This window comes from Aegilops tauschii, chromosome 1, assembly GCF_002575655.3.
Source record: "Aegilops tauschii subsp. strangulata cultivar AL8/78 chromosome 1, Aet v6.0, whole genome shotgun sequence".
Taxonomy (NCBI): domain Eukaryota; kingdom Viridiplantae; phylum Streptophyta; class Magnoliopsida; order Poales; family Poaceae; genus Aegilops; species Aegilops tauschii.
The window spans coordinates 309978070-310004957 of record NC_053035.3 but is presented as its reverse complement, the minus strand read 5'-3'; the positions used below and the strand labels follow the sequence as shown (position 1 = coordinate 310004957).

General features: G+C 45.4%; 3 protein-coding genes across 8 annotated transcripts; 1 reads left to right on the top strand and 2 right to left on the bottom strand.

The window, feature by feature from the left end:
- Positions 1 to 4864: 4864 nt before the first annotated feature.
- On the bottom strand, positions 4865 to 8810 carry LOC109770178 (uncharacterized). Of its 2 annotated transcripts, none has more exons than XM_020328891.2 (3): positions 8657 to 8810; positions 6194 to 8041; positions 4865 to 5742 (listed from the first exon to the last, which is right to left on the bottom strand). In XM_020328891.2, the coding sequence occupies exons 2-3, from the start codon at positions 8030 to 8032 to the stop codon at positions 5416 to 5418; spliced, it is 2166 nt and encodes a 721-aa protein (XP_020184480.1). In that variant the 5' UTR covers positions 8033 to 8041; positions 8657 to 8810; the 3' UTR covers positions 4865 to 5415. The 2 variants fall into 2 exon arrangements, with proteins under 2 accessions (XP_020184480.1, XP_020184481.1); XM_020328892.2 differs by having other exon boundaries at positions 4865 to 5739.
- Positions 8811 to 11718: 2908 nt separating this feature from the next.
- Positions 11719 to 14827, top strand: LOC109770179 (pectin acetylesterase 9). Of its 5 annotated transcripts, none has more exons than XR_005773267.3 (12): positions 11719 to 12005; positions 12155 to 12367; positions 12854 to 12933; positions 13056 to 13142; positions 13317 to 13441; positions 13536 to 13596; positions 13696 to 13752; positions 13851 to 13928; positions 14003 to 14108; positions 14204 to 14349; positions 14447 to 14547; positions 14653 to 14785. XR_005773267.3 is itself a non-coding variant. In XM_020328894.4 (12 exons), the coding sequence occupies exons 1-12, from the start codon at positions 11864 to 11866 to the stop codon at positions 14662 to 14664; spliced, it is 1176 nt and encodes a 391-aa protein (XP_020184483.1). In that variant the 5' UTR covers positions 11719 to 11863; the 3' UTR covers positions 14665 to 14827. The 5 variants fall into 5 exon arrangements, 2 of the variants coding, with proteins under 2 accessions (XP_020184483.1, XP_020184482.1); XM_020328894.4 differs by having other exon boundaries at positions 14246 to 14349; positions 14437 to 14547; positions 14653 to 14827; XM_020328893.4 differs by having other exon boundaries at positions 14437 to 14547; positions 14653 to 14827.
- A 1988-nt stretch (positions 14828 to 16815) lies between these two features.
- Positions 16816 to 18245, bottom strand: LOC109770186 (uncharacterized). Its single transcript, XM_020328900.4, has one exon. It carries the CDS (start codon positions 18171 to 18173, stop codon positions 16977 to 16979), a length of 1197 nt encoding a protein of 398 aa, XP_020184489.2. The 5' UTR covers positions 18174 to 18245; the 3' UTR covers positions 16816 to 16976.
- Between the last annotated feature and the right edge of the window lie 8643 nt (positions 18246 to 26888).

Here is a 26888-nt window from a genome sequence, read left to right as displayed (position 1 = left end):
CACACGAAACCTAACCATCCGAGCTACCGAGCAAAGGTGGATCTAAAAAAGAAGACCTACCGAATAAGGATGTTTGGCAAGAAACACAAGACACGAAGAAATATCATTTGTGAGACAACCTATGGTCTTCCTGACGAAGATTATTGATGACTTGTAATACTAGATCTCACTGTTTGATTGGATTTTACTATATGAAGTGGTCATCGAAGTTGGAGAACACAAAAGGAACCTAGCTGATTTTGCCGACCGACACATACATATATGCATAACCAAGTGTTCTCTTAGGGTGGAAAGGTGAGGAGGGCACACTTATGGCAGATTATGAAGTGGGTGAATCACATTTTCTAGATATTTGGTGGAGAGTGACTGTCAATGGAGCTAAAACTTTGTTCCTGGGAATATGCCTTGGTGAACTAACAAATTCCCACGTTTTAATCTCTCCTTCTCAAGATTCCTAATTGTTTAAAATGTAAATAATGGTGGTTGAGGTTGCATTAGGTTTAGAAGGACACTGCAAGGGAAGACTACAAAACAATGGTCTAGCAAGAAGAATGCAGTAGATCTTATGTTCTAAATGATGATGAAGACAAAGTGAGATGGAAAACTCGGAATCAAAATGAATTCACTATGAGAGGTGTATACTTGCAACATTGAATCATCGAATATGGTTGGGTTAATTGCACGAAACCATCACGAGCGCTAGGTTAGCAGAAAATACACCTTTACGACTTTTTGGTAAAAAAACACCACCACTAATCGATGGATTAGAGCGTTTTGAGTATGTTTTCAACAAATGGGTCCTTTTTTCGACGTGGCATAACGGTTCGCCAGACAACTTAGATTGGGAACTTTACATAGACATTGTTCAACTTCAACCAAAAATACGAAGCCCTCATAGGTGGTGGTTGTGTCGCGTGTCACGGGTGGCAAGAAGCGGCACCACCAACAGACCGTGGTGGGTGCGACCACAACTGTCACCACAGTCGCATGCACCCAAGGTGAACCTCCGGCGGGACACCGCCATGTTGGCGTTGCATCATGCTGGTCGGCTTCCCCTTCGTCTCATGCCTGCTCCTCCTCCTTTTGAATAGCCCCTTCTCCAATGCCATGGACAACCTTTTGTAGCTAGGTAGGACATAGTGCAACCTGGAGAGAGTGTTTCCATGGACGACCTCTTGTAGATGGGCAGGACGTGACGCGACCAAGAGAGAGTCAGTCGCGGTGTCGTGTGCGGCGGTGGCAAACGATACCATCCTTTGTCGGTGGGGCGAATGAGCGCATCGAGCCAGCGAGCTCTACCCGCTACTCGACCTATGGAAGTTGGCGCCACCATTAGACAAGTAGCATCGAGCCGCCGGCGGCTCACACACAACACGCCTGCCAACAATAACAGTCGGACAGGGCGAATCCCGTTGAATCCTTTGTTGGGCAAGGGCAGTGGAGTCGAATGTCACTGGATCCAACATAGGACACGACGGGGGCGGCGTGGGGACAGCCTGGGAGGTGCAGTGGGTGGGCCTGGTCGACGCTAGGAGGGAGGGGTGGCGTGGGGAGGTCGGAAATGATGACCTGTAAGTGCACAAAGTACAACTGTAGCTTTTTCAACGTAAGAGTATCGATCTCACTAGGAGAAACCCTTTTGACATTTGGTTGATCCAATTTATAAGAGAAACCGTATCGAAAACCTGAACAAGTTGTCTCCATTTAAGAGGGAAACAGAGCCAAAAAACATACAAGTAACAAAGTTAGAAAATGAGAGAAAAAAACAGCACCCTCAAGAAGGCAGGACCTAGGTAGGGCGCAGAAGGGCCATCATCACGAGATACCCAAGTAAATGTGAGGTGCCATCGAGGATCATAATATCAAAACTTACAAACAGCCTAACACATCACACTGGTGTCCACACCTAACCCCACGACACAATTCAAGAGCATCCATAATCAACGGGTGTTATGAACATGAACTTTAATTGGGAGCTTCGCCACGGAAAATCAGCACGGTTACCAAGTTGAGGAGGCAATACCAAAAGCGCGACGCTCGCCACAACACAAAGGCAGCCACGATGGTTGTTTCGCGCAATTAACTCGATATGGTTAGGTACAATCTCATTGTAGAAATTGAAAGCTCATCTCGAGATCAAGATCAAGAAATTGAACGTAAGAACCGAAGAGTAAAAATAATACACTACGTGTACAAACATACTCACTCCGTCCGAAAATATTTGTCCATTTTGATGATAAGTATAGATATATCCCTTTTTATCCATTTTGATGACAAGTATTTTCGGACGGAGGGAGTATTTGCCAAGGGAAAAAGAGGGACCTGCCTTGGTTGTTAAGACTAGTAGGCGCTTATCATTGTTCATGGGCGCGGAGGTCAACCAGCAATTTCACCCCTTTCTCCTGTTGCACTAATTAACTGCTATTATCCGTTAAACCCAGCTAACCATACGCGACGAAGCTTCATGAGCCGCTTTTTCAGCTTCGAGGATCGAACCAGATCACACGTCACGTTCCACCTGCGCGCACGCGCACGGCAGACCTGTGCTTATTGGTTCTTATCTCCTTTTATTTTTTTTCTGATGAAATGGTTTGCTTCTTATCTCCACACGAGATGGAAAGCGACCTCCCGTACGTTAAGATTTTTCCTCTTTCTTTTCTCGGGAACTGTAGAATTGTTTTCCTCTTCTTTTGTGTTTTTTTTGGGTTCCTCTTCTTTTGTGTTGAAACGAGAGCGACCGGCCTAAAGCCAACTCCACCGCGTGACCCATTTCTACCTCAAATCGTATGTTTGTGTCCGTTTGAGGTAAAACGGACAAGCCGAACGACCCAACGCATGAGAGCATACAGACGTTTCGTCCGGTCTGTGTCCGCTTTTGCCCCATTTTCAGACCAAAGTTGCTCTCGGTTTGGTACCAAAGCGGACAGAAAGCGGACGTCTTCACGTCCTCGTCGTCCATCTGTGTCCGCCCTCGACCCCACCTATCACACTCTTCTTTTCTGTACCAGGCGAGGGAGGACGAAGGAGAGGCAGCGGGGAGGGCCAGCGGGCGAGCAGGCGAGCAGGCGCGCACGCGGGCGGAGCGGCGAGCAGGCGAGCGCGGGCGCCGCGACGAGAGGGCCAGCGCGGGCGCCACGGCGAGAGGGCCAGCGGGCGCGGCAGCGGCCGCCGGGCGAGCGCGGGGCCAGGCGAGCGGGCGGCCATGGCGAGGGCGCTGTTGCCGGCGGCCATGGCGCGCGGGGCGCGGCTGCGGGCAGCCATGGCGCGGGCGGCGGGGCGCGACTACAGGTGCGGTGGTGCGACGGGCGGCGGGGCGCGGCTGCACAGGCGGCGGCGAGCTTGGGCGGACGAGGCGTGCGCGCGGGCACGGCGGGAGTGAGGGCACAAGCACAGCGACGCGTCGGGCGCGACGGCGGGCATGCGGCGCGATGGGAGCGAGGGCGTGCATGAGCAGGAGCGGTCGCGGCGGTGAGTTCGCTATGCCTACTACGTATTCGAAGAAATTACGAGGACGAACAGCTGATGAAATAGGGTGAAAATGGAGTAGCAGCGTTGCGTGCAGCGAGTTTGTCCGACCCCTGTCCGGCGTTTGTTTCCCTATGTCTACCATATACGGACAAAATCTGAATAAAATGGGTATAGATTTAAGATCGTGCAATGGAGTTGGCCTAATAAACGGGGCTGCATGGGCCGGCCGGGCCTCACCGACCGGCTTGATCTGCGCCCTGCGCATCAAAAAGCAGAGCGGAATCTTTAGGGGTAATATTCCATTCCATCCAGGGTCACGCACGTGAGTGTCGTGGCAGCATCGCGTCACAAGCGTTGCACACGTGTTCCATGGGTTTTCGTATCTCCATGTACATACCATATTTTGTAAGCTGGGCCGTTCTGTGGGATGGTTGTGAGGACGACCAGAGAAGTCCATGGGCTGCGTAATATTTTCAGATGAACATAGACGAGTGATGGACCAGGCCACGAACCAACATGAGTTTACCCCTAAAATAAAACCAACATGAGTTACAAAAATGCTGACAGCTGTGTTATTTGAAAATACCGCACGAGCTCCACTAAAAATCTGATTTGAAATTTGAAAATGAGATTTGTTTTTTTCAGAAATCATCTAAAACTAAATCCACATGCATATATAAAAACAAAGTTTCATATTCATATATTTATCATTTTTGTAAAGCCATATATAAAAAAAGGTATATACACATCCATGTCAAAAGAAATTTTAGAATTATTTGGGTTGGCCCTTCAAATATCCGGCTCACTAGCACCTGGGATCGGAAAGTCATTTTCAAAATAAAGTAAGTTTTTCGACTACTATTTTTTCTAATTCTAGCTCTACATGAGATGAAACAAAGTGAATAGTACTACTAATTAGTAAATGTGGCAACAGCAAGAAGCACGGTGGATATCTGAGTCGCATGACACTTACAGAATACACATAGAAAATGGCCTAGGGATGGGTCCAAACCCTGCTCCTGCCAGCTGATAACCCATCTTTGCCTGCACCCTGCAGGTGCATGTGAGCAGATGACAGCCACATTTTGCAGATACAACCTCATCAAAGCCACAAGTTCGGCAGCTTAGCCTCTTCGTGCTTACAAGAAAAGTCAGACTGAGATCAAAATTCAACATGTCTACGCTAAAAGCTTGACAACTTTGAGCATATCTACTCAGGGTCCAGATTGTCTGCATGACCCTAGGATGGCGGGCTAGCACCCAAGATTTGACTGAAAAAATGGCAATCTTTTGCATTTGTGCAAGCTCCTGCCTATATGGAGCAGTAAAAAGGAAGAAAAAAACAGCAATCACCTATAACTTGAACTTGCAGCAGATGCACCAAGACACCAACAAATATACAGAAACTGAACTCTGAAACTACATATGCGCAGTTTGGTCATGATATATGTTGCCCATTATGTAGTTCAAAAGCATGCATCAAGATCAAAATTGCTGGAGGGAAGCAATGGATTATTCAGGTACATGCTAAAGGAATATTTGCTTCTACCTGTACTAATGTTAGCATGTGTGTATATGACCTTGAGGCTGCAGTCCAAAAGGAGAGCGACGTTGTACACGAGAGCAGTGGTCAAGATCCGGTGCATCTATCTTCTTGACGCCTGGAAGAAGGTATGTCCTACAAAACTTTCTTCTCTTGAGAATTGCAACAGCTGTTATGGCCTTCCTAATCCTAGCTTGCTAATACAAAAGGCTACTGCTAAAAACTACATGATGCTTGCATCTTTATGAACAACTGCGTGATGCTTCTATCCTTATGGACAAGACAGCTTCCCCTCCTGTGAAAAAAGATAAACAAGATAAAAAGTATCCCCGTTTGATCTTACAAAACAAAAAGAGCATGATCAACCCCAACGCTGAACGATGAACATGATGGCAAAAATACTGCTATACTCTTCCCATGGGTGAGAAGGGAGGGCCGTTGACCACCGGAGTTTTTGCTTTCCTCCTCTTCACTTTCTTCTTCTCTTTCCCTGTTACTGATCCGATCAACTGCTTCACTTCTTCTTTGAGGAGCATTTTCATTGAACTGGAATACAACTTGTGCTTGAATTTCTCTATACCAATGGCTGGAGAAGCTTCAGAACAGTGGAGCAAAGATATGCAGACTGAGAATGCCTGCAGCGCCGACAGTCGTGCATGGAAATCCACTGAGAAATTTCCTTTCCCGTCTACTTTCATGGAAAGGGCAGGGAGGACTTCTTGGTTACCCTGCTGCAACAGTTGGAGTACACAAATGAAATACTACACTTAGTTGAATATAATGTTAACTAGTGCATTCATCAAAAAGAAGTTTTAACTAGTGCATTGTTGTTGAAATACCACATTTAGTTGAAATGCATTCTTGTTTGCTTCAACAGTTGGATTACACAAATGAAATATAGAAGTTAGTTGAACATATTGTTAATTAGTGCATTCGCCAAAAAGAAATTTTAACAAGTGCAACTGTTAAGTGGCGCAAGTATAACTAAAACGGGGACATAGCTTCTAAGTGGGAACCAAATAACAGTGCATTTCAACCATCATATAGAGAAGTTTCTTTTGATGTGCTAATGAAGTTGTGGGGAATCATATATTGACCCAAGTTAATTACTACTCACCGTTAGTAAATGCACACAGGTGGTAATAATCAAACATGGGATGTGTCTCAACATAAAAAATATACCTTAACAAATAGCTCCATGGGATGCTTGCTTTCGTTCATCACAGAATCGACCCAATAACTATCATATGCATTTTCAAGGACAACGATTGGGCAAGACATGTCCCATCCACCACAGTCACACCTTCCCCCGCTCTTTAGACGGTTAAGCAGTGGTGATGGACTGGTCTCATCATCCCTTGGTAACCCGTGTGCTCCGCCTGCTGTAACCACTTTGACTGTACCAGGTGATGATCCAGTTTTTAATTCTTGGGACCGGGTTTTATGAAACGGCACTTGGACTACAACAGCTGCAACCTCCAAATGAGGATGAAGATCTTCTTGGGACCAAAGACAAGATACCGATGCATCTGAGTTATTCCTTGCAGTATTTTGCCGCTCCATCTGATTATTTCTCTCTAGAGACTCCCTAGAGATTGAATTCTTAACAACATTGCAGAATGGTGGTTGAGTGGAATCTGTAGACTGAACTCTATCAACGGCAGAGCTCCGTCGTGCATGAGCAATGTCATACAAAACAAACTCGCTAGTGGCTGAGTTATTTAAAATACCATCTTCTTCAACTTCAGAGTACAGATAGGATGACACATGCATCTGGCCAACAATTGGAGGCAGCCACCCATGCCTATCCTTGGAGGTCCTTGCCACCGTACTTGATCGTTTGCCAACACTATGGAAAGTGTAAATCCAATTCAGTTCGTTTCCGGATTTCCAAGTGTTAGCGTAAATGGATTCTTCTGGACCCTTGGTACAGAACTCAAAACCAAAAGCACCATTGTCAGGATCCAGTTTAAGAACAGCATGCAAATGAGTCGGCGATGAAGTAACCGTGATAGGCCGGGCTTCCCCACTCATCTGGCATTTAGGTGTGGGCGTTTGTTCAGATCTTGAGATACCACTCAACAAAGATTTGCGCAGTGCACTATCTTTTCCTCTAACTGGTGGATTACCACATTTTGCATCTTCCATTTCCATGAGGGAGGGATTCCTCATAGATTTGGACTTCATGAAAGGATCCAAAATTTTCTTAAATGCACTAGATCGAGCTTTTTTCTTGCCATCAACACCATGAACACTTTCTGATGGACATGTAGCATCAAAAACACCCACCTTAGCTGACAAGGACTTGGGGAGATTACTCACCGAATCTATTCTGGCATGGTTACTCCTATCAGGATGAAGGCCAACAGGAGGTTGGCCATTTGACATTGTACCTTTGCTACTGCTGCTTTCTAGCAAATGAGGAGCAGCATTCGCGGCGGGACACATGGCATTGTCTTCTTCGAGCGATAACCCCGGGAAACTCTCTTTTACATCATCTTTTAACAAATTGCAGTCCTTGCGTGGCCTTCCAAGCCTCAAGTTGTCACTAGGAACCTCACGCGATGAAATATCCAGAAACTCCCTGGCATCTTGATTAAATCCACGAGTTATGTTCATAGAAGACCTTGACTTGCATGAACCGCTCCGTTGCGGAACCAAGTAAGATCCACTTGTGCTAGGCTGAGAGGAAGAATCGACAGTCCCAAATGACATAAACGCATCTCTTTCATATATAGAGTCTAATTTCCTCCTCCCCTCTTGGAGTTTCCTTAGTCTGCTGACATCACTGGAGCTCTGGTACATAGAACCACGACTATGCATGATGCTATCTTCTGGGTTTTCCTCACGGCGTCTTGAAGGCAGACTCTTGCAATGAAAATTTGGGAAGCGGTTGAGGCGCATTTCGCCCGAGTTTCCATCCGAGCATTTGAGTTGTGCTGCCCTGCTAGGACTCTCTGTTTCCTCGTCAATCGGTTCCATGGTCTCCTTAGCTACACTGGGCCGAGAACGGTTCCCCATTTAGGAAACCTGCATTGAAACCATAATACATTGCTCGAATGAGAACAGAGAAAAGAGGACAGTGGCATCAGCCCTAATCCAAGAGAAAACATAGAGTACAACATAACCATTATATGTATCAAGTTCGACAGCGGAGAAACATTTACGTGCTTGAAACTCTACCCATCCTATGCATCAAATCCGTCCAAGAAAGAAAACAATACATCCTATCCACTTCCAGAAGAACAAGTAGTTTCCATTCATTCACATACAACCTCAATCCCTAAGTTCCAATAGGAACATGACAACACTAAGAAAGCAAAAAAATCTAAATCTACTCTCGGATCACACAGTTCATTGTCATTGAATCAGCTAAACCATTCGAAGAAAGGATGAACCCTCGCAGATGGGAATCGAATCCCACCACGAGGTCAGCAGAAAAGGAACCCCTCTCCTCCCATCTGCCGCACTTCTTGAAGAAACGCATCGGCAAACCTGCTCGCCATTAGTTCCTCCTAAAAAGTCCAACCTTGCGGCCAAGTCCCGCCGCCCAAATCTACAGCCAGCCGCCGCCGCGCCCGCAAGCGTCGCAGAGGACCGCCGTATGAATCAAGCAGAAAGGGATCGAGAAATGCCATTACTCACCTTGGAGCGGAGCCGACGGGGAGCAGACCGGCGCGGCAGAAGAGGCAGTGGACTTTACTGGTTCGTCAGTCCTCGCGCATCTGTCTCGTGTGAGTGAGGGAAATATTCTTGGCGGCTCACGAAAATGAAATGGAGATTCCCAAATCCTATTTTGCGCCTTCGCGGCTAGGGACGACTGTGAAATAGATAGAGTTAGGGGGAGCTAGAGTGTAAAGAGCAATCCGCGGCGGAGCTTCGGCCTTCTGGGCTGCTCCGCTGGGCCGGTAACACAGATCTTGTAGGCCAGTGTTAGACCGGCCCGAGGAGGTCTGTGGCGGCAAAAGGCCCATGTACCATCTCTTCTATCTACTCACTCCCCAAAATAAGTACCTCAACTTTAGTGCAACTTTGAACTAAATTTAATATAATAACATTGAGAAATTTATTTTAAGACGAAGGGAGTATATACCAATATAAATTTGCTAAAAAATACTAATATAAAATTTCTCAAGAAAAATATACCAATATAAAGAAACAAGTTACGGAGATTCAACAAATCTCATCCAATTCTTACAAAAAAAAACAAATCTCGCCGTATCTATCCAATAGTCTACGTCGCTCCCGTGTTTAGCTTTGTTTAGCACAAAACACATTGAGCACCCTCACTAATTAATATTCTCTATTTTTATTTTAAAAAGAATAGTGTTCCTTTTCCTGCCAAGCGGAGTGCTTCGTCCAAGCAATCATCCTTTTTCCGAACATCATTCCGTACAAATAGTCTTAATTGTCGCATATTTACTTGACTTACCGATTAAACTTATCTTTTCTTTGGTAGCAAATAAGTGATTGCAAAATAAAATCATAAAATATATTTAGAGAAGTATATCGTGGGTAGAATTTGGTAAATATTTATTTAAACAATCACATTAATATGTGCAGATAAATTACGGGGTAACATACTAAAATATGTATACCCCGACAATTATCATGTCTAATATCAACATCAACATTAACCAAATAAGTATACCCTGACTAATATTAACATTCAATTGATATAGGATGAGCTTGGCAAAAAAAATTATGCATTGAGAGTGATTCTATGGAGATTGTTCAAACTATTCAAAATCTAGAGGACTATCGGGCGTAGGAGCGGTAATTACTGATAATTGTTGAATGTTGATGAGTTCTTTCGGTAAGAAGATTTTAAATGGTTGTGTGTGAGAGATAAACAAGTGAGCTCATGCTACTGCATGCTCTAGTGTTCAGTATAATCAAACTCGTTCACATACACGAGTATACACCCACCCCTATGAATGCACGCACGCATACCCTATCTCTATGAGCACCTCATAAAGACTGAGTCGGCACATCATTTTGAGATTGACAAAATCGTCACAAACGCCTTCGTAGTCGACGGAACGTCTCCTCCCACTTAACGCGCATTGTCAGAAGGCCTGAAATAAATCAAGGAAAATACGAGCACCAATGTCAAGTTTAGGACTTGAACACTGGTGGGCTAGGGTGCCGCTATCCTCCTAACCATCTACGTTCTAGTTTTTTGACAAGAATCAAGGGTGTGGCATGATAAAATCCACTTACTGTAAAGGCGAGTGCTAGGCGCCGGCGGACCGGCCAAAATTTGGGCTGGTCGGCACGCTAGCGTTGGATACAATCACATGTAACCGTCAGATCTAGAGAGAGAAAAAAAGAAAAATCTTAATCCTCTCGCTTAAAAGTCTGAGAAGAAAACTCGGGAGACATGGCAAACCCCCCCCCCCCCTCCTCCGCGTCGCGCAACGCCCATTCGTCCCTCGCCGCCGACGCCCATCCCTCGCCAGTGCTACCCCCTCGCCCTCCTCAGAATTAACTGAGACGACGCCAGGGCTCGCAACCAACAGCGGTGGTAGCAAAATTTTGCGCTGGTTCCAGCAAAACTAAAAACGATAGAAGCAAAAATGCAAGATTGGACGATGTTCCAGCAAACTGAAAAACACGGGTGGTAGCAAAATTGAAGATGGCTCCAGCAAACCAAAACGTCATTGGTAGCAAAAAAAAGGAAAATTGTGTGTTGTTCCAGCAAACTAAAATGCCGGTTGTAGCAAAACAATAGAGCTGCTTCCAGAAATCCAAACATCGATGGTAGCAAATTAACAAATTAGGAGTCGGTTCCAGCAAAAACCGAAATGCCGAAGGTAGCAAAAAAATTTGTTGGTTACAAACAAAACGAAAAACAGTGGTAGCAAAAATATAAATTGGGCCAAGCCAAAACAATTGGTTCCAGCGGCGATGCAGTAGAGCTTGCAGCACATCCACACGTTGTTCCAGCATCTCCCCATGCTGGTTCCAGCACCACGCTCGCTGGCCATAGCATCGTCGGGCTTGCATCATGGGTGCACGGGCTCACCGTCGTTGGTCGCAGCAACACCACGCACCGGTTCACATGCCTCGCCCGCCCCCGGGTCGTCTTCGTTCCTGCTCCTCGGACCCCGTCGGTGCCTATGACTTCCCCAGATGAAGCACCGTCAATTAGCGCAGCCCGAAACCTCGCCGGAGACGTGGCCGTCACCAGCAGCACCAACGCGGCAGCTTGCATCACAGGCGATGCCTCCCTGTCCTCGCGACAGGCACATGTGTAGTGGATTCGAAGAGAAAGAAAGGGAAGCGAATCAAATAGAAGTGATTTGGAGGTGTGACCACGACAAAGAGACAAGGGAGAGGAGATGGGCGGTGCATGGGCCCGCTGCAAACAGGTGACGCGTCTGAGGCGACCGGTGCAGAATTCAGCCGGTCGTCCGGAGACAAACGTTTCCCTATTGTAAAAGATATGATTATTAGTTAAATATAAAGTCACCGAAGTTCAAAAAAATAGTTTATATCTTGCTTAATATTATAAAATATAATTAATATCATGCCTAATATTAACAGACATTGCAGGTACACAATTGGAAGTAAGACCAACCATTCCACCCCAACGAACGCCGATGAGATCCTCCGCACCCATCGCCATCTGGTGCATTCTGGCCGTCGCCGTTGCCATCTCGCCATCCAACCTCTACATATACAGACACGGTGACATGCACAGTGCACATGAGACGGACATCCCTGGGCCGGATTGAAGCACCAGAAACGGACAGTCCAGGTCTCGCAAGTTTCTTCCTCCTGCCGCGCCTCCTCTCCCCCCGTCCTTAATATCTCTTCCCAGCGCGTGCCGTGCCGCGGTCGACCGACATGGCCCGGCGGCGGCTCTGGACGTGGGCAGCTGCCGTCGTCGTCGTCGCTGCTGCGGCTGCGGCTGCAGCGGCGGCGGGCCAGGAGAAAAGGCTGCTGGTGGGCATGACTCTCGTCCCGGGCGCCGCGTCCACGGGGGCAGGCAAGTCCGCGACGCCTTTAATCAATCCTCTTTTCCTTCACCCGCGTTCACCCGGCCGCACATTGCCCTGCTCACCAGATTCTCTGCCTAAAGCTCTGGCATGCTAACCACATGGGAATGTGCGCGTGTGAACTGCCGTTCAATTGCAGTGTGCCTCGACGGGAGCCCGCCGGCGTACCACCTCCACCGTGGCTCCGGCGCGGGCGCCCGCGGCTGGTTGCTCCAGTTCGAGGGCGGCGGCTGGTGCAACGACGCGCCGTCGTGCGCCGCAAGAGCCGGCACGCGGCGGGGGTCCACCCGGCTCATGAGCAAGCTCGAGGTCTTCTCCGGCGTGCTCAGCAACGATCCGGCCAGGAACCCAGGTACCGCAATCGTCTTGCTGTTTCTCTTCAGTTACAGTTCCTTTTCAATTTCTTCAGCAGAAACGCTTCATAATACTTTTTCCAAGCAACGCACACGGGTTTGATTAATTGGAGAGACATTTCCCCCCGTCCACTCCTGATTTCCTCGTACGTACGTACCTTTTACGCTAAGTCGTCGATGATGATCAGCACAGCACAGCACAGCACATGCATGTCTCCGTTCATGGTGATGGCGGTACTGTCTTGTGCTTTTGCAAAAGGTTGCGGCCAGTCAACAATCACCATAATCCGGTAGGTAGCACCAACAGTTCGCTTTAACACATCTAGGCCCATGGCGAATTCAAGCTCATGGTCCTACAAGGATGATGATTACTGCAACAGGCCACTGGCACAACTTCTGGTCAAAAGAATTCAGAGTTTCAGATTAGTTCTCGTCCCTGCTATTAAAGATTTTTCTGACGCTGTGGTTTCCAACAATTCGAGCAGATTTTTACAACTGGAATCGGGTGAAGCTGCGGTACTGCGACGGCGGATCCTTCGCGGGCGATTCAGAGTTCAGAAATGGCGTACGTACTCTTAAAAAGTTTAAATCATATTGTCAACTGCATATGTAAACGAGTTGCTGCTTGCATTCAACTGAACTCCGTTTGCTCACTATTTGTACTGTTTGCCGCCCCGACATATGCAGTCTTCAGTCATCTACATGAGAGGTCAAAGGATATGGGATGCTATCATCGCCGATCTCCTCACCAAAGGCCTCGCCAAAGCCGAAAAGGTTTCTGCAGGTCTCATCAGTACTAGTCTAATATACTTTATGTGTGTTTTCCACTAATGCTAGGCTCTTAGTTAGTGGTGGAGTTTCAGTTAGTAGCACAAATCACTCTACAAGACATATAGTTGTGTAATTGTTAAGTCGATCATGGTTTTGAGGTAGTTCTGAATCCAACAGGTGCTGCTCTCAGGCTGCTCAGCAGGAGGCCTAGCTACATTCTTCCACTGCGACAACCTCGGGGAGCTTCTTGGGGGTGTCGCCACGGTGAAATGCATGAGCGACGCGGGGTTTTTCCTTGATGTGTAACGCTGGAGCTAATCGAGCAATGAGTTTACTTTTGGAGGGTTGAGCTTTTGGTCAAATGTGTTGAAAGAAAAAACTTATGTCATTTTTCAGGGATGACATTTCTGGCAACAACAGCATTAGGCCTTTCTTTAGCAGCCTAGTTGCTCTGCAGGTTATTTTGCACCAGTAAACATTCTCCTTACACAGTAATTTAGCTTAAGATGTTTGAAAGTTCTTTTAAGTATGTTTTGATTTTCTTTTCTTAATGTAGGGAGCTGAGAAGAATTTGAACAAAGACTGTCTAAATTCAACACTCGATCCTTATCTGGTCGGATCTCTTTTCGTTCCTTCTCTCCTTTCAGAGTACTGAACCACATTATTGGCACTGCAGTTTTACTGATCATACTTTTCTCCCCTTCTGTGCAGTGTTTTTTCCCGCAGTATGCACTTCAAAACATTAAAACCCCATATTTCATCTTGAATTCAGCATACGATGTATATCAGGTAAAGGAATACATTGTGCCAGTTAATATTTTCACCAGCTGACCACTAGTAAAAATATTATTATTTTTTGGCAGTTCCATCACATCTTTGTGCCTCCTTCGTCTGATCCTAGGGGTCACTGGAGTCGCTGTAAGGCGGACCCTAGCGCATGCAGCACATTACAAATTGCAACTCTCCAAGGTACCATTCAGTGCTTTGTACAAATTTTCGCTACATGTATCAAACGAACGGGTGTAAAGTTCATTGAGTTACGGTCTTGAGGAATTTGTCTGCAGGCCTAAGAAGTGCAATGTTAACAGCTCTCAAACTGTTTGAAGGTGAGCCGGAGGTGGGGATGTTCATCAATTCTTGCTTTGCACATTGCCAGAGCGAGCTGCAGGACACATGGTTTGCACCGAATTCCCCAACACTGGACAATGAGGTACTAATAATTGATGAGGTTAAGTTGTATGCCTGTGGCTTTTTAGTGATGCATGGTGTTTGCACGAAAATCATTTTGGAGTTTCAGACAATTGCAGAGCTAGTCGGTGATTGGTACTTTGAAAGGGGTGCCGCCCAAGAAATCGACTGCGCCTATCCCTGCGACTCAACTTGCCACAACATTATACCATCTAATCAGGTCAGTTATTGGGAAATGCAAATGCACATGCAAGGGTGGGTGTTTGAGTTTGGGGTCTATCTATGCAGGGTATATCTTTTCATATTTTCCCATGATATTTTGCAGGTCGGCAACTAGTGGATACAATGTGTTGTGTAGGTTGGTTCATAGTGTTCTTCAGCTCAATACAAGAAATATTGGCAAAATTTTACTGTGTATTGCTAAGTTCATCATATATACTACAAATATATAGAAGAAATAGCTTGGATGCCCAGCATAGAGGTATCATGTTTTGGGTTCAGATCCATCATTTCCATGTCTCTACATTTGCTTTCTTTGGTCCATTTTCTTTTAACAATCATTCTTTGATTTTGGGACTGTCTATTTAACAGTCGACTGAATTTCAATTGGTATTCATCTTTTTTTAGCCAATCATAAACCAACAACTGTATGCATTTGTTCCCCGTGTATGTCAACGCTTCAACTCTTTTGGAGAGAGAAATGTAAATATTTCACATGTATGTATGTATGTCAAAATCTGCCAAAAACTACTTAGCGGGTTATAAAATTCTTGATGGGTTAAACTGGACCCTGGTTGATTGCGATACGGCTTATACCCAAGAAGGGCTGCCAAGAAAAGCAAGCATGCAGAGGACAAATAGGCCTGGGCCAACACCCGAGAACACAAAAAAGAGCAATAAAAAGCCCGAGAAGAATAGCTGAAATTGGAAGAACCGAAAATCAACAAGAAAATAACAAATTCCATAACATATTCTAATATTAGGGCAAGGGAGGGCCTTGGCCCCCACCCCCTTTTCCTTATTTTAATAAATATACGGAGTATTTAGGCACATATATCACATGTTTTTTTAGATAATTTTACCAATGGTTCGTGCCGTTCTAGATGTGTTGTTTGCTAGGCCACATGGGACACCGGAAGAGGATCTAGTCTTGAGGATCAGCGGACAGTGGGTAATCAATCACCACTGTCTGATGAATGAGCCCAAAGGGCCAGAGGTTATGCCCACCACTCTGCTCAGGTTAGTGTACACGATGTGAATACAACAAAGGCAGAGTCACCTGTTTTCATCTTTGACAGAACCCAGTTCAAGTTATTACAAATTCAATCAGAAATATGAGTTGATCTGCAGTAGCATCTTATTGTGAATACACCTGATGTCACAACAGGAATGTCATTTGGTTACTACTCCCTTTGTTACAATATATGACGTTTAAGCAGTTCAATTTGAAGTAGTTTTATGACTACAGACCAGCCGATCCAAGCAAGAACTAACAGTATGTTTCACCATGTAATCTAATTACGGAGTCAAAAAATCACCGACCCAAACACCCAACTATTTGATGCACTCCATCTCGGCCTCAAACATCGCAGCTGATTTAAAACTCCATCAATTTAAATACCATTAGGGCAATGCAGGGCATTGCCCCCCCTCGCACCTTTCCTTGTTTAAATAATTGTAGGGAGTATTTCAGCACAAATATCACATGACTATTTAGATAATTTTACCAGTGATTCTAAAATTCCATCAATTTAAATACCATTATGGCAATTATAGCCAAAAAAAAGTGAATGGATATGGCCTATCATTCTTCTGCGACGATATAAATAGGGGGTTTAGGTCTTTCAGAAATGAGAACACGTGGCCAATTCCGATCAAAACAGCAAAGACTCCATCCAACTAAGGATCAGACGTTATTACATTGTAAGTGCACCTCTTTTGTTCTTAAAAAGATAGGACTGGGAAATTTGATTTCATGGCATATTTAATCCTACAAGAACTGAAAAAAAATGAAAGAAGCATGCTTTCTCAAATACTCCATGCACAAGCCATGGCTGTTGTTGAAACAACTGAAAAAATCCATTGTGAAATTTTGCATGATGTTAGACTGAATGGAATTTTTGCCTTTAAAATTGCATGTAAAGTGGATTATAAGAAAACAGTCTATGGTTTGACATGCAAACACACACACACACACACAAAAACTGTCTACGGTGTGCAGTTCTCCACCCCAAGCAAGCTATACATGAATACTTCCTAAGAAATATAATCCTCCAACATTCCAATGATATATTATGAATCAAAGAGTCCCTTAGCTAGGATTCTGCAAAGCTGAAAATGAATTATGAAAAAAAAAATCGCCGTTTCGTGTATATGCCCACGCATCACACCCCAGTTTGGCGCAATCAACATTTGTCGATAAAATACATATTGCTGGTTGCGTCGCAACTCATTTGAATCATATAGGAACAGGCTGCAGAACCAGAGCTTTCAGATATCTGCAACTTTTAGGACTACTGTTTTCTTCAGACAAAACGAACAGAAATAAGATGCAGCTTTCACAGAACCCATGGTTCTACACTATATCTTAGTTCAGTAATTGAGGTTCAAACCAGCCTACCAGAAGCAAGAATTTCATGTTCCAACTAGCTAGGCCTGCGATGCAACCATAGCCCTTTCATCCGGATCGATGGCCGGGAAGAACCAGAACGAGTCACCGGCGGTGAACTCGCCTTGCCGGTGGTGCATTTTCTTCTTCAGCACCAGCATATCATCCGAGCCGTCATCCACCCACGATTCCGCCCAGAACCACGCGAGCCCAGCGCCACAACCGCCGACGTCAACGAGACTCAACGACGGCTGGTGCGCGAACAAAAGCATGCCAGGCGGCCGGCCCGACGCCGCCGGCACAGAAGCCGAGCACCCGCGGCCCAAAAGCAGGACACGGTCCCCGCGCACGCGGTCCTGCATCCACATCTTCTTGTCCCAGTCCAGCCTGAAGAGCGCGACGCGCGCGTTGTGCTCGTCCGCGAGCACGAGGTGGACGTGCCGGAGCGACTCCACGAGGTAGTGGCGCATGCTGCTCTCACCGAACGGGAGCTGGCACGCCGTGTTCCGGCGCTCCACCTTGGGCTCCGGGTCCACGAGGTCCGCGCGCCAGACCTTCCTCCTGCCGTCGACCAGGTACACCATGGCGCCGACGGTGACGATGTCGCTGGCGGCCGGGTCGTAGCGGAACCCCGGGGCGCGCAGGGTGAGCCACCCCTGGTCCTGCTGGCCGGGGCGGCAGTAGGCGACGAGCCTGTCGGTGGCGAGGACGAGGAAGCACGCCCGGCGGTCAGCCGGCGAGGACGTCAGCGCGGCGTGGAATCGCCCTTCGGCGTTCTTCTCCTTGAACGGCCACGACAGAACCAGCCGCGCGCCGGCGACGGGGTTCGCGAGGACGAGGCGGCGGGGCGCGTCCACGGAGACGAACACGAGCCACCCGCAGGCGGAGGAGGCGACGCAGCGGTGGTAGCCCTCCCCCGGGACATCGTACGCGTAGGGCCGCCCTCCGGGGATGTCGTAGAACTGGCGGCGCACGTTGGCCGGCGCGGGCGCGGACTGCGACGCGGAGGCCGGCTCCGGGAGCATGAGCCACGGGAAGGGCGGCGGGCGGCGGCCGAGGCGGCGGGAGAAGAAGCGCCACGCGCGGCAGACGATGCGGAGGCGGAGGTGGTCGGCGAAGGTGATGTAGGGGGCCAGCGAGGCGAAGATGCGGTCGCCGGGGAGGACCCCCCTAGGGTTTTTCCCCGGATCGCTAGGCGCCGCCGCCATCGCCCGGCGTCGTCGAGGCGAGCGACCCATGCAACGCAAGAGGCGGGCCGGTTGGCTGGTTGGTTGGCTCGATCGATCGATTGGTCTCCGGGAAGCGCACGCGCCGCAACGATTTATGTATGATCTGGCGCCGCAATGCACATAAATGCATCGGATTTATTTCGTCAGATTTGGGCTTGTTTAAAGGAAATCTTAGTATTGATCCAGAATATTTACCAGTTAATGCATCCTATCGCCTGCGGCGTCTTCAGCTTCAGCTTTCGGTTCCCAGTGATTGATGCCATAATTTGATTTAAATCTCTGCAATTCGTAGTAGTAGAACATAAGGGAAAACCAATTATGAGCGTTTTCGGTTCTCATTTGCGTCCAAAATAAAGTACAGTATATCTCAAAAATTGCTCGCGACCCGTCAGCTTTGATGTCATCCAGCGGCTGAGCGCCCCCCTCCCATTGGAACAGGGGTAATGTTACATAACCCCGATGGACGATGATCATATTGATTTGGTGAGCTAATGCCCCACCAACGATTCAAATTTTTGCTTGAACAGTTGCTACAAATTCGTTAACTACATGGCAAAACAAACATTTGAGAGGGATGGAGGTTTCAAGCATTATGTAGATGATCTATGTTTGTGTCTTTGTAGTTAAAAATGTCTGAAGTTTGGAGATTACATGTGCTTGTTGATGTCCAACATACAGTTAGAGAATGGCTTCTTTGGCCCTTGAACCTTTGGTTCGTATTGATAGGCTGGTGACCGTTTAGCGTTGCTGGCATAATCGAAATGAAGTGGTGCATGATAAACCTGCGCCATCACTATAAATATCACAAATGTTCTTATTTAGCTACCTCGAGTCACTGACTGCGGTGAAGTTAAACTCTACAAGCAATCCTATTAAAGGGGAAATGGCAATCTCTTTTGATCACCACTCTGAATCCTCACATGCGTCTGCACACAGGGAACCTTTTGTGATTAAACACGATGATAGTCCCAAATGGTACCCACCAGTGGAAGGTTGCCTGAAGTTGAATGTAAATGGGGCTTTTGTCTCGGAAGGAACTACGGGGGTAGGTATGGTTATGAGGAACAACTTCGAAGGAATGGTGTCTTCAGTTTACAAACAATTATTCTTGTGTCGTAAGGCTCTTGAAGTTGAACGTTGTGCTTGTATGGAGGGGTTATCTTTTGCTCTTCAGAGATGTGACTCCCCAGTTGCAATTGAATTTGATTCCTTAACAGTTGTGAAGATGATCCAAGCACGGAAGTGGATAGATTGGTCTACGCCTCTCTCGCCAAGGTGATCAAGCATCTCATGCCTCTTCGTAAAACTTATATTACTCATATTAGAAGCTCTCAAAATAAAGTTAGTGATTGCTTAGCTAAGTTTACTAGAGTTGAGGGTAGAACCATATTCTGGATTGGTTCTAGTCCTTTAAATCTATTAGAGCAAACACTAGCTGGGACGACTTTATGGTCGAGCGACGCAGGTGCGCATATGGGAGTGAGATCAAGTGAGGCAGCAGTGTAGCACCATGATAGAAAGCTTCATTGTTGTCTCCGGCATGGGGAAAGAGGAGAACGACATGGTTGCAACCGCGTTGGAGAGAGAGAGAAGAATGGGGTGCAACCATGTGTGAACCGCTCAGGACACATGGTGATAGAGCGACGTGGCCGACAAAACAATGTGATCTGTCGAGTGATTAGAAGCATTTCCCATTAATTTCTCATTTTATTGCCTTGACAATGAAAGTATTATCCCGGGAAAAAGATAAATTGAAACCAAAGTTTTGAAAGGAGATAGATTTGAAGCATAATTGGGCTAGGGGTGAATTTATATGGGCTGACAAGTATTTAACCCTCATTGTGGAGAATAGTGACCCCTCCGCGTAGCTTGTCTTTTTTTTGGGACTGGACCAGTTTTTTCATTTTTCATTTGGTATTTGGAGTGTTTTTCTTCATCTTTTAGGATGTTTTCCCCTTCGTTTCCTTTTCATTTAATTTTTGTATTTTCTCAAACAAGTATTATTTATTTTGAACATAGTTCAAGCACAAACATCCACATACATGCACTTACCCTTGTGAACGCACACACACCTTACCCATATGAGCACATCCGAGATACTGGGCCGACATTAGATTTTTCCGATTGGCGAAGTCACCACAGATGCCTCGTAGTCGGTAGGAACACCTCCTCCCAGTGAACGAACATCGCCGGAAAGTCTGCAATAAGTCCAGGAAAATACGAGCACGAGTGACAAGTCTATTATTATTTTATTTTGGTTATATTTTCCGCATTATTGTTAAATTTAACCTATTTTGATTTTATTTATTTATCTGCATTCATGTATTTTTCAAATATATGAACAATTCGACCATGCTGGGCATATTTTCAAAATACATGATTTTTATGCACATAACTTTCTATAAAATATTTGAACATTTTTTGCAATAATGATGAATACTTATTTCAAATAAAAGAATATTTTAATAGAGTATGTTTATGCGTGATACAAAGTAGTGATAAGGAACATTGCTATTTTTCGACCATGCAAAAATATATTTATAATGAAAATATGTAAACTTTTATAGACATGAACATATTTGTTTACAACATGCTGATATCTATATATGGTATGTGGTCACAATACATATGAATGCACTGGATTTATTTCATCGGATTTTCGGTTCATTTAAATAAAAAACATACTACTTAAATAATATTTACTAATTAATGCATCATCTCCCCCACATCAGGTTTGTCTTCACCTACAGCTTTTGGTTCCCGATGTTGTCATAATTTAAATATAAATTTTAGTGATTTGAAGAATAAAATAGGAAATCAATTGTAGCCTTTTGAATGGGCTACAACAAGGACCATTTCCCATTCTCTTTTGCGTACAAACAAAATCATATCTCAAATTTTGCTCATAATTAATTTCTTGTTTTATTTACTAGAAAAGGTAAAAAAATCTATGAGAAAAATAATTGAAACTAAAGCTTTGAAACCCTCTATTTGTGGAAGATTTGAAGGATAATTAGGCTAGGGGCAAACTTTATCTTGGCAAAAAAGGAATTAAGGCCTATAATGCTCATTTCCCATGTGATCCAATTATGGATGAGAGGGCAAATCCCTTATTTTGGCCAATTGTGGAGCATGGTGACTGAAAGGATCGAGATGGACCTAAAGGGGGATGAATATGTACAATTACAAATTTTAATTATTACTTAGCAATTTTAGACAATATGCGGAATATAAAAGTGAGCCTAACAGTTGCAAAAGGTGATTCTAGTGATAGTAACATAATCAACAAGAAGAACTAGATAGGCAAGCAACCACAACATATAACTAGTAGGACAAGGATCAAATTAACCACAAGTAAGGCGTCAGGGTTAGGGAAAATCAAAACTCCGGAGATGAGGATGTATCATGATGTTCACTTCCTTGGAGGGAAGCTAGTCATTATTGGAGGGGTGGATGTTACCACGAAGACATACCAACACCATGAAAGCTCGCCCTATTCTCCTTGAGATATGACAATGAATGTGGTTCTGAACCACTAGTGGTAGACCTTGAGGCGTCATCCAAACCTTCACAAACTTTTCGGGTTGAATCACAACAACCGATTCCTCACCAAAGAACTCATACTGCCTAGGAGTCTCCAACCTCCAAGAGTAACAAGATCAATGGGGAAAAGCTCAAGACTTGCTCAAATCATGATTTCCTTTTGTCAAGAGATGAGGAAGGAGTGTGTCAGGACCCCGATCCCAAGTCACACCGATCTAGAAGGTAACACATCATATCACTTTGCGGCCTCACGCACGGTATTCCCACGGCTGCAGCCTTACCTTGGCCGGGACCGTTTGCGCCTCTTGGCTCATGTATATGATTGTGTTGCTAGCATCCGTATGATAGAGAACACGGGCCGACATGACTAGTCGTAAACCCAAGGTGGCACAAACTTACAGGGACAGGCACACGTAACCCAGCAATGAACGTTGATACGTCTCCAACGTATCTATAATTTTTGATTGTTCCATGCTATTATATTATCTGTTTTGGATGTTCTATATGCATTAATATGCTATTTTATATTATTTTTTGGGACTAACCTATTAACCTAGAGCCCTGTGCCAGTTCCTATTTTTTCCCTGTTTTTGAGTTTCGCAGAAAAGGAATACCAAACGGAATAAAACATTCGCGATGATTTTTCTTGGACCAGAAGACAACCAGGAGACTTTGAGATGAAGTCGGAGGAGCCACGAGGCGGCCACAAGGACGGAGGGCGCGCCCAGGGGGGTAGGGTGCGCCCCCCATCCTTGTGGGCCCCTTGTGCACCTCCTGACCTAATTCTTGCGCCTATATATTCCCATATATCCCCAAACCAACAGAGGCATCCACGAAAACACTTTTCCACCGCCGCAAACTTATGTACCCGTGAGATCCCATCTAGGGACCTTTTCCGGCACCCTGCCGGAGGGAGATTCGATCACGGAGGGCTTCTACATCAACTCTATTGCCCTTCCGATGAAGCGTGAGTAGTTTACCACAGACCTACGGGTCCATAGCTAGTAGCTAGATTGCTTCTTCTCTCTCTTGGATTCTCAATACCATGTTCTCCTCGATGTTCTTGGAGATCTATTCGATGTAATACTTTTTTGCGGTGTGTTTGCCGAGATCCGATGAATTGTGGATTAATAATCAGCTTATCTATGAATATTATTTGAATCTTCTCTAAATTCTTTTATGCATGATTTGATATCTTTGTAATTCTCTTCGAACTATCGGTTTGGTTTGGCCAACTAGATTGGTTTTTCTTGCAATGGGAGAAGTGCTTAGCTTTGGGTTCAATCTTGCGGTGTCCTTTCCCAGTGCCAATAGGGGCAGCAAGGCACGTATTGTATTGTTGCCATCAAGGATAAAAAGATGGGGTTTTCATCATATTGCTTGAGTTAATTCCTCTACATCATGTCATCTTGCTTAATGCGTTACTCCGTTCTTTATGAACTTAATACTCTAGATGCATGCTGGATAGCGGTCAATGTGGAGTAATAGTAGTAGATGCAGAATCGTTTCGGTCTACTTGACACGGACGTGATGCCTATATTCATGATCATTGCCTTAGACATCGTCATAACTTTGCGATTTTCTATCAATTGCTCGGCAGTAATTTGTTCACCCACCGTATTATTTTCTATCTTGAGAGAAGCCCCTAGTGAAACCTATGGCCCTCGGGTCAATTTTCCATCATATAAGTTTCCAATCTACTATTTTGCAATCTTTTACTTTCCGATCTATAAATAAAAAATACCAAAAATATTTACTTTATCATTTATCTCTCTCTATTAGATCTCACTTTTGCAAGTAACCGTGAAGGGATTGACAACCGCTTTATCACGTTGGGTGCAAGTTGTTTCATTGTTCGTGCAGGTATTCGGTGACTTGTGCGTTGTCTCCTACTAGATTGATACCTTGGTCCTCAAACTGAGGGAAATGCATATATCTACTTTGCTGCATCACCCTTTCCTCTTCAAGGGAAAAACCAACGCAAGCTCAAGAAGTAGCAGGAAGAATTTCTGGCGCCGTTGCCGGGGAGATTTACGCCAAGTCAAGAGTCAAGATTTGTCTCCCGTCAACTTGCCAATTTCTGGCGCCGTTGCCGGGGAGATCTACGCCAAGTCAAGACATACCAAGTACCCATCATAAACTCTCATCTCTTGCATTACATTATTTGCCATTCGCCTCTCATTTTCCTCTCCCCCACTTCTAAAACGATTTTCGATTTTTTTGCCTTTTCTTCGCCCCTCTTCCGTCCGTCTTCTTCGTTTGCTTTTTGTGTGCTCGTGTGTTAGATCGTTTGTCTTGCTTTCATGGGTAGTCCTCCCATCATTGTTAGCACTCCCGATAATGAAGTCCTCAATTTTAAACAAAGAGAGGGAGAAAATTTAAAAGATGCTTGGTATAGAATTTGCAATGCTCAAAATAGATCTACTCGAAAGCAATCTACTGCCATTCTTCTTCGCAATTTTTATGTGGGCGTTACTCCTTGGAATAGATATGTTCTAGATACCATTACCGGGGGAAATTTCTTGGGGAGCCATACTTTTGATTATTACAATGCCATGATAGATTTGTTAGGCCCACCACCTCTTTTGATCAATGGAACAGTTTTAACCTTGCACTACTGCATGATGCTGCTAAAGCGACACTACGATCAGAGATCCTTCGAGAAACTGTGTGCGATGCAATAATCGCAAATGGTGGTGTATGAAATGTTGGGGAACGTAGTAATTTAAAAAAAAATCCTACGCACACGCAAGATAATGGTGATGCATAGCAACGAGGGGGATAGTGTTGTCTACGTACCCTCGTAGACCGTAAGCGGAAGCGTTATGACAACGCGGTTGATGTAGTCGTACGTCTCCACGATCCAACCGATCCAAGTACCGAACACACGGCACCTCCGAGTTCAGCACACGTTTAGCTCGGTGACGTCCCACAAACTCACGATCTAGCAGAGCTTCGAGGGAGAGTTTCGTCAGTACGACGGTGTGATGACGGTGATAATGATGCTACCGACGCAGGGCTTCGCCTAGCTAAGCACCGCTACGATATGACCGAGGTGGATTATGGTGGAGGGGGCACCGCACACGGCTAAAAGATCAACTGATCAACTTGTGTGTCTATGGGGTGCCCCCACCCCCGTATATAAAGGAGTGGAGGAGGGGAGGGGCCGGCCCTCTCTATGGCGCACCCTAGGGGAGTCCTACTCCCACCGGGAGTAGGATTCCCCCCTTCCCTAGTTGGAGTAGGAGAGGAAGGGAAGGAGGAGTAGGAGAGAAGGAAAGGGGGGCCGCCACCCCCCAAACCTATTCCAATTCGGCCTCCTGCCCAAGGGGGGCGCACCAGCCCATTGTGGGCTGGTGTGCTTCCTTCTTATGGCCCATAAGGCCCATAACTTCTCCCGGGGGGTTCCGGTAACCTCCCGGTACTCCGGAAAAATGCCCGAACCACTCAGAACCTTTCCGATGTCCGAATATAGCCTTCCAATATATCAATCTTTACGTCTCAACCATTTCGAGACCCCTCGTCATGTCCGTGATCTCATCCGGGACTCCGAACTAACTTCGGTACATCAAAACACATAAACTCATATTACCGATCGTCACTGAACGTTAAGCGTGCGGACCCTATGGGTTCGAGAACTAAGTAGACATGACCGAGACACGTCTCCGGTCAATAACCAATAGCGGAACCTGGATGCTCATATTGGCTCCTACATATTCTACGAAGATCTTTATCGGTCAAACCGCATAACAACATACGTTGTTCCCTTTGTCATCGGTATGTTACTTGCCCGAGATTCGATCGTCGGTATCTCAATACCTAGTTCAATCTCATTACCGGCAGGTCTCTTTACTCGTTCCTTAATGCATCATCCCGCAACTAACTCATTAGTCACATTGCTTGCAAGGCTTATAGTGATGTGCATTACCGAGAGGGCCCAGAGATACCTCTCCAACAATCGGAGTGACAAATCCTAATCTTTATCTATGCCAACTCAACAAGTACCATCGGAGACACCTGTAGAGCACCTTTATAATCACCTAGTTACGTTGTAACGTTTGGTAGCACACAAAGTGTTCCTCCGGTATTCGGGAGTTGCATAATCTCATAGTCATAGGAACATGTATAAGTCATGAAGAAAGCAATAGCAATATACTAAACGATCAAGTACTAAGCTAACGGAATGGGTCAAGTCAATCACATTATTCTCTAATGATGTGATCCCGTTAATCAAATGACAACTCATGTCCATGGCCAGGAAACTTAACCATCTTTGATTCAACGAGCTAGTCAAGTAGAGGCATACTAGTGACACTCTGTTTGTCCATGTATTCACACATGTACTAAGTTTCTGGTTAATACAATTCTAGCATGAATAATAAACATTTATCATGATATAAGGAAATATAAATAACAACTTTATTATTGCCTCTAGGGCATATTTCCTTCAGTCTCCCACTTGCACTAGAGTCAATAATCTAGTTCACATCGCCATGTGATTTAACACCAATAGTTCACATCACCATGTGATTAATATCCATAGTTCACATCGTCATGTGGGCAACACTCAAAGGGTCTACTAGAGTATGTAATCTAGTTCACATCGCCATGTGATTAACACCAAAAGAGTACTAAGGTGTGATCATGTTTTGCTTGTGAGAGAAGTTTAGTCAACGGGTCTGCCAAATTCAGATCCGTATGTATTTTGCAAATTTCTATGTCTACAATGCTCTGCACGGAGCTATTTTAGCTAATTGCTCCCACTTTCAATATGTATCCAGATTGAGACTTAGAGTCATCTGGATCACTGTCAAAACTTGCATCTACGTAACCCTTTACGACGAACCTTTTGTCACCTCCATAATCGAGAAACATATCCTTATTCCACTAAGGATAATTTTGACCGTTGTTCAGTGATCTACTCCTAGATTACTATTGTACTCCCTTGCCAAACTCAGTGTAGGGTATACAATAGATCTGGTACACAGCATGGCATACTTTATAGAACCTATGGCTGAGGCATATGGAATGACTTTCATTCTCTTTCTATCTTCTGCCGTGGTCGGGCTTTGAGTCTTACTCAACTTCACACCTTGTAACACAGGCAAGAACTCTTTCTTTGGCTGTTCCATTTTGAACTACTTCAAAATCTTGTCAAGGTATGTACTCATTGAAAAAACT

Excerpts from the sequence above, each read along its gene's own strand:
- LOC109770186 (XM_020328900.4), bottom strand. The coding sequence starts at position 18,173 with ATGGGTCGCTCGCCTCGACGACGCCGGGCGATGGCGGCGGCGCCTAGC.
- LOC109770178 (XM_020328891.2), bottom strand. The coding sequence starts at position 8,032 with ATGGGGAACCGTTCTCGGCCCAGTGTAGCTAAGGAGACCATGGAACCG. Across the intron at positions 5,743-6,193 it reads CCATGGAGCTATTTGTTAAG|CAGGGTAACCAAGAAGTCCT; the intron begins GTATATTTTTTA and ends CAACTGTTGCAG.
- LOC109770179 (XM_020328893.4), top strand. The coding sequence starts at position 11,864 with ATGGCCCGGCGGCGGCTCTGGACGTGGGCAGCTGCCGTCGTCGTCGTC. Across the intron at positions 12,368-12,853 it reads CGATCCGGCCAGGAACCCAG|ATTTTTACAACTGGAATCGG; the intron begins GTACCGCAATCG and ends CAATTCGAGCAG. Across the intron at positions 13,929-14,002 it reads CAGCATACGATGTATATCAG|TTCCATCACATCTTTGTGCC; the intron begins GTAAAGGAATAC and ends ATTTTTTGGCAG.